This window comes from Triticum dicoccoides, chromosome 7B (assembly GCF_002162155.2).
Source record: "Triticum dicoccoides isolate Atlit2015 ecotype Zavitan chromosome 7B, WEW_v2.0, whole genome shotgun sequence".
In the NCBI taxonomy this organism is placed as follows: domain Eukaryota; kingdom Viridiplantae; phylum Streptophyta; class Magnoliopsida; order Poales; family Poaceae; genus Triticum; species Triticum dicoccoides.
The window spans coordinates 283,817,718-283,825,058 of record NC_041393.1 but is presented as its reverse complement, the minus strand read 5'-3'; the positions used below and the strand labels follow the sequence as shown (position 1 = coordinate 283,825,058).

Sequence of the window (7,341 nt, the reverse complement as noted above, 5' to 3'; positions counted from 1 at the left end):
TCTCCTTCCCTTTCTTGCACTATGGATTTCTTATGTCACTGCCCTTTCCTAGTTTCGTGAATTTGATTCAAAACCTCATGTTTCTTGGTATAATTTCCTGCTGAACCCTGTTCGCACTTGTGAACTACTTTAATATGCGATGAGCTCCCTGTTTGATGTGTGTGTAACTACGTATTCTTCTAGCAAAGGGCACATTAGTTATAATAATCTCAAAGAATCCACATTGCTCTAGCAACTCATGTCCTGAAGTTGCTAATCAAATCATTGCTGACTGTCTGAGTTGTTATTATGTCTTTTTACAATTTCACTATTATGTTTTAGTGAGGCAAGTTTATTAGTGCACTATGATCAACTAGATTATAGGATCTGGCATAATGTAAGCAAGTCAGACTGCATACCTACTGTGCTACTCGTATCTCTGAAAAAAAAACTGCTATCTGCTATCTCTATGGATTGGATACATTCTGGATACAATTAGGTTGAGCAATTACACAGTTCAACCTTCCAGTTCATAGATATGGTGTGCCAGTTACATAATAACATGTTTTTTTTTCTTTTACCATTTATTATGCTCACTAGCATTGACCTAACTGCCTTTTGATAGTAGCAAGTTCCTGATTGTGTCTTACAGTTGGGCTTGTGCATGTGGCTTCATGGGCTTGCACTTAAAGTAGGCTGAAATGGCAATGCATCTTGCATGGATTTCTTAAGTCTTGTGATTGTCTGATTGACTGCGCAAATTTTCTGCTTTATAATATTGACACTCTGGCTATCTCTGCCAGGGAAGGACTTGTTGTGGTATACAAGGGATAAGCAATCTGACTCAGAAGACGCTATGAAGGAAGAAATTAGGAGAGTGAAAGAGGAGGAGGAACAGGCCATGCGTGAGGCACTTGGCTTAGCTCCCGAGCGTAGCAGTCGACCAAAGGGCAATCGTTTAGATAAGCATGAATACGCTGAGCTAATAAAGAGGGGATCTACCGCAGAGGATTTGGGAGCTGGCCATGCTGAAGCAGCACAAGTGCAAGGATTAGGTTTATACAAGTAGGTTTCACACCAGAACAATTTATTTATGTTTTTTTAATTCCCTTGGAATGTGGTACTGTATATTAGTATAATATTTTATTGTCAATTTATCTAATTTAACTCACATGTTATCTCCATGACTTCAGGGCTCCTCACAACGAGGAAGAACCAAGCTCTCTTAGTCCTGACCCTCCTAGAACGGAGCCTGAGCAGGTTGACTTTGCACCTGCAACGAAGCGGGAAGATTCTGAAGATGATAGGAAGGGGAAAAGGCGGCGCGAAGAGAGGAGAGGGGACAGAGAAAAAGAGCGGAGGCGTGAAAAGCACTATGAGGGAAAAGAGAGGAAGCGAGACAAGTATGAGAGTAGACACGACTCGGAGGACAGGGAGAAGCGCCACCGCAAGGATAAGCAGAAGAGGAGGCATGATTCTGATTAACGTAGCAGGCTAGCAGCGCTGCAACAGTATTGCTACTGTACCTTACTTGCATGTTCAATGACTTGGATGCTACTCTTGCTTGATAATGTAGTGTATGATTGAATTCTGCTATCTATACCGTGCCCCTATTTCGCAGAAACACATCTGCAACTACGGATGGAATCACATGACTTCGTTGTGCCTGTTGAAGATTGAAAAGATGGTGTTTCATGAAGAAGACTGAAATCGTGTCTGATGAATTTTAGTCGGCGCGAATTTTATAATTTCCTTGGTTACTTGTTCAATCAGTTAGAGAAGTTCTGCCCCGGGTGCAGCAAAAATGGAAGACCCTTTGAATCAAAATTTTCTAGGGCCTCTGTCTAAGTATTTGACATTATATTTGGAAAGCAATTTTTTCATTGACTCAAACCTCTTGCAAGTTTTTTTTGTTTTCATTTGTTAATTACCCGTGCATTGTAGCTGGGGCATAAATATTCTAATGGTTCAACATTAATTGTATCTATATACCTTCAGTGTTAAGTGGTGTTTGTGGTTTTTTTTTATCTTGTTGTGGGCTATTTTTACATGACAGCCTTTTTTTTACAAAATCTGCATAGGAGTACTATTTGTCTGGGAAACACGTCCATCCAAGAGAATAAATAAATATACCTAGCTGCTTGACTTCATGGTTACGATGATTCCCAGTAGCAAAACTAACAGCAGATAGATCAATGTACCCATTTCTGTTCTTCAAGCATTGCGGTATGAGCTTCTCCAGTGGAGCAAGACATGGTGATAGAGATTCTAAGAGCATCTACAGCCTCGCGGATAGTGACCGGTCACGTCTCAAATAATCATGTTCACAATTGGATGTCTCAAATTAGAAACCTCAAATCCATACTAGTATTACATGCAATGCAAACCGAATCTTAAGTGGAGCTCGTCCGGCTCCGCCGTGCCCATGGTCCGGCGGCTGGCTGCGCTTCTCCAAGTGTTGGTCCGGTCGCCAGCGAGGTAGAATAGGACATGAGACACGCCGGCTCACGGGACTCAAGACGCCGCCATCTCCCATGCCCTACTCTTCCTCGTCAGAGCCCGAAACCCTGACGGTGTTTGAGGGAGTCCTGGACTAGGGGGTGTCCGGATAGCCGGACTATCATCATCGGCCGGACTCCAAGACTATGAAGATACAAGATTGAAGACTTCGTTCCGTGTCCGGATGGGACTTTCCTTGGCGTGGAAGACAAGCTTGGCGATACGGATATGTAGATCTCCTACCATTGTAACCGACTCTGTGTAACCCTAGCCCTCTCCGATGTCTATATAAACCGGATGGCTTTAGTCCGTAGGACGAACAACAATCATACCATAGGCTAGCTTCTAGGGTTTAGCCTCCTTGATCTCGTGGTAGATCTACTCTTGTAATACTCACATCATCAATATAAATCAAGCAGGACGTAGGGTTTTACTTCCATCAAGAGGGCCCGAACCTGGGTAAAACATCGTGTCCCTCGTCTCCTGTTACCATCCGCCTAGACGCACAGTTCGGGACCCCCTACCCGAGATCCGCCGGTTTTGACACCGACATTGGTGTTTTCATTGAGAGTTCCTCTGTGTCGTCACTGATAGGCTCGATGGCATCTTCGATCATCAACAACGATGCAGTTCGGGGTGAGACCTTCCTCCCCGGACAGATCTTCATATTCGGCGGCTTTGCACTGCGGGCAAATTCACTTGGCCATCTGGAGCAGATCGAAAGCTACAGCCCTGGCCGTCAGGTCAGATTTGGAAGTTTGAACTTCACGGCTGACATCCGCGGGGACTTGGTCTTCGATGGATTCGAGTCACAGCCGAGCGCGCCGCACTGCCACGACGGGCATGACTTAGCTCTGCAACCGGACAGCAACCTGGAGGCCGCACACGAGTCCGCTCCGATCTTCAATTCGGAGCTGGCTGCGCAGATCGAGGACGGGTGGCTGGACACCGCCTCGGGGGCTGCAACCTCTACGGCGATAGAGCCGAACACTGACCTTGTCCCTCATGAAGCTCGTGACTCCGAGGTGCCGGACTCCGAACCTCCCGCGCCCCCTCCAGTCGAATCCGATTGGGCGCCGGTCATGGAGTTTACCGCTGCGGCGACACCTTGAGTTCGCTAAAGTATCTCTCGTTATCAGGAGAGCCCTGGCCGGACTGCGGTCAGGACGGTTGGGATGCGGACGATGAAGAAATTCAAAGCCCACCCACCACCCACTTAGTAGCCATTGTCAACGATCTAACCGACATGCTAGACATCGACTCCGAAGACATCGACGGTATGGACGACGATGTCGGAGACGACCAAGAACCAGCGCCTACTGGGCACTGGAAAGCCACCTCATCATATGACATATACATGGTGGATACACCAAAAGGAAGCGACAACGAGGAACAACGGGACGTGGCGAAGGACAATCCCCCCAACAAACAACCAAAACGGCGACGCAAGCGCCGCCCAAAGTCCCGCCTCGATAACAACGGCACCCATACCGACCCAGCCTTAGAGCAGGGTGAAGCGATGGACGACGAACATGCCACCAAGCAACCCATCCCCGGCGAAAACAACAGTCCAGACGATCTCACGCCCGACAAATCACCGGAGCATAAGAACCTTCATAAAAGGCTCGCCGCCACTGCAAGAAGTCTAAAGAAGCAAAAGCGGACGCTCAAAACAGCGGAGGACGCACTCAGAATGAGAAAGAGCAAAGTACTCAATACCGCAGATAAATACGACAATAGTCACCAGGCGAAGAGCTACCCGAAGCGCAAGTTGTTGCCCGAATTTGACGAGGAGGCCGTAGAGCCCCCACAGTCAAAAAACAAAGACGCCGCCTGTCCGGATAGACGACCAGATGACAGGCTAAGAGCGGCAAGGGGCGCCGCACACAAGCCGGCACACGATCCACATAAAGATCCTCGCAAAAAAGATGGCCCGGTCAGGTCCATCTATGGGCCAAAAAAGAAGGCTCCAGGGAGCAATACAACCCGCCGAGTGTTTGAAGACAATGGCACACCTAAATACAGGGGCGCCGCACACCCACTATGTTTCACCGATGAGGTACTGGACCATGAATTTCCAGCAGGATTCAAACCCGTCAACATAGAGGCATATGATAGAACAACAGACCCCGGAGTCTGGATTGAGGATTATATCCTACACATACATATGGTCAGAGGAGATGATCTCCATGCCATAAAATATCTACCCCTCAAGCTCAAAGGGCCAGCTCAGCATTGGCTCAAAAGCCTCCCAGAAAATACCATTGGAACTTGGGAAGAGCTCGAGGATGCGTTTTGAGCAAATTTTCAGGGGACTTATGTCCGCCCTCCGGATGCAGACGATTTAAGTCACATAACTCAACAGCCCGGAGAGTCAGCACGAAAATTTTGGAACAGGTTCCTCACCAAAAAGAACCAAATAGTCGACTGTCCGGACGCCGAAGCCTTAGCAGCCTTCAAACACAACGTCCGAGACGAACGGCTCGCCAGACACCTCGGCCAGGAAAAACCAAGAACAATGGCCGCACTAACAAGCCTCATGACCCGCTTTTGCGCGGGGGAAGACAGCTGGCTGGCTAGATGCAGCACCAGCGACCCGAGTACATCCGAAGTCAGGGATGGAAATGGGAAATCATGACGCAGAAAAGATAAGCGCTGGAATAAGGAAAATGACCCAAATAGCACGGCGGTCAACGCCGGATTCAAAAGCTCTCGGCCGAATAATAAAACACTGCCCCTCAAGGACAACAGTGACGAGCTATCCAACCTAAACAAAATTTTGGATAGGATATGTCAAATACATAGTACCCCCGGGAAGCCTGCAAACCATACCCACAGAGATTGTTGGGTCTTCAAGCAGTCCGTCCGACTTAAGGCCAAAAGCAAGGGGTCCGACACACCAAGCGAAGACGACGAACCCCACAAGCAGCACGCCGGAAAACAGAAGACTTTCCCACTAGAAGTCAAAACAGTGAACTCACTTCATGTGATAACATGGAAATATAGTGCGGCACCTGCTGTACCAGGACACCGTCCGCAGAATGGGGATATACCCTACCGAAATTCGCCATAGCAGCACTTCCTTCAAAGGAGTGACGCCTGGCCTTTACGCCAAATGTACAGGCTCTGTACTACTAGAGTTCGTGTTTGGTTCATCCGACAACCTCCGTTGCGAAAAGCTCATTTTCCATATCGCCCCATTCAAAAGTAGCTATCAAGCACTACTGGGAGCGAAGCATTCGCCCGCTTTAACGCAATACCGCATTACGCGTCTCCTACGCTTAAAATGTCTGGTTCATACGGCATAGTCTCAGCAAAGGGTAAATCTGAGTGTTCCTCGACCACGGAAAACGTGAGACTGCGTTGACAGCCGCACACTAATCCGACCCTACTGGTCAAAAGCCCTGAAAACAGGTCATTCAGACCTTGGACACGGTTAGGCGAGTCCGGCATAAATAAACAAGGGGCTTCACCACCGCATACCCCTTCACAAGGGGCTGCACGTATAAACAATGAGAGCCAATAAAGCTCAAATTCATCATACTTTATTTTAACTACACCTTTTTGCACGATATTTTTCCAAACTAAGTTCTTCTCCTTTACAGATGAAGCACGTGCTACACCCGTCCAGGATACAGCACAACGGAGACACAGGCGCAGACGTGCAGCAGGGACCCGTTACAAGGATTCTTTTCGGATTAAGACCCTGCGTAAACCTTTCTTACTGTCTATTGTTGATACACATCCCCCGGTTTCTTACCATAATCGAGGAGGAGGCTGGCGTTTTGGCATCGGCCGCGTCAGAAGTTCCTGCCCATACCTGGACACTAGGGGCTTAGGGCATTGTTCTGCCCGGTATCATAAAGACCGAACACCTCAGGGAGTGCTCGGCGTCTCGAGTTAGGCCTTATATGCATCAGCTCCGAATCATGTCTTTGGTCAAATGTTGGGTTTGCCCGGCTCCTGTGTTTTGCTGGCTTACGTTCCGCTCCATCGGCTAACGCGGCACCAGGAGAACTACTGCGATTGTGCCCCGGTTCGGCCGGGCGAGCACCTCAGTAGAGAAAGCCGAAAACTGACTGTCATGATATAGCGAGAGATTGGTCAACCACTCGATCGACTACTGGATTGTTTAGAATTCCTCCGCTTTGACGAAGGACCGCTTCCCGGTCAGGCACATACGCGCCCCGAGTTCGGAGAAGCGCGGTGCCTCTAGGGGCTATATAGTAGCCCCACCTTCGAGCTCCTATGGCTAACTGAAAGTGATAAAGCATTATAGTCCGGTTGCCTAGTTTGCTACGCTATCACCTCCTTCAAAGGACCAAGACGTTGGATTAAGTGTGAAAAAGTGCTTTTCTTTTTGCAAACACCCCTGCACCACGTGCGTGGGGGCTGAAGCCAAAGACTGCCATCTTTCAGGTTATACATACACGGCCGCACAGGAGATAGTTCAATACTTGAACGCACAAGTATAAAAAGCTATTGCATTATAAACATGATCTCACAAATCATACACGTCATTTGAACATAACATCTTTCGAGCACTGCGACTCTATTAAACGAGCGCCCTGCAGGAGTTCCTCAAAATAGTGCTCGGCGGGTGATCGGCCTTTGTCCGAACCCCGGGATGCAACAGTGGTGGCATCCATCTCCGCCCAGTATGTCTTAACACGGGCGAGAGCCATCCGTGCACCTTCTATGCATGCCGACCGCTTCATCGCCTCGATATGCGGCACCGCCCCAAGGAATCGCTGCAATAAGCCAAAATAACTCTCAGGCTTGGGCCTTCCCGGCCACAGATGAGCGACCACATCCGTCATGGCAAGTCCGGACAATCTATTCAGCTCAGCCCACTCAGCTAGC

At 48.5% G+C, this 7,341-nt stretch overlaps 1 protein-coding gene across 1 annotated transcript in view; it reads left to right on the top strand.

Moving 5' to 3' along the window:
* The window catches only part of LOC119337878 (zinc finger CCCH domain-containing protein 18-like), a 2,088-nt gene extending 407 nt beyond the window's left edge, over window positions 1-1,681 (top strand). The window contains exons 2-3 of the mRNA XM_037610105.1: window positions 783-1,044; window positions 1,173-1,681. Coding sequence (XP_037466002.1) covers window positions 836-1,044; window positions 1,173-1,464 — 501 coding nt within the window. The 5' untranslated portion in view covers window positions 783-835 and the 3' untranslated portion in view covers window positions 1,465-1,681. The remainder of the gene's footprint in view (window positions 1-782; window positions 1,045-1,172) is intronic.
* Window positions 1,682-7,341: the final 5,660 nt, after the last annotated feature.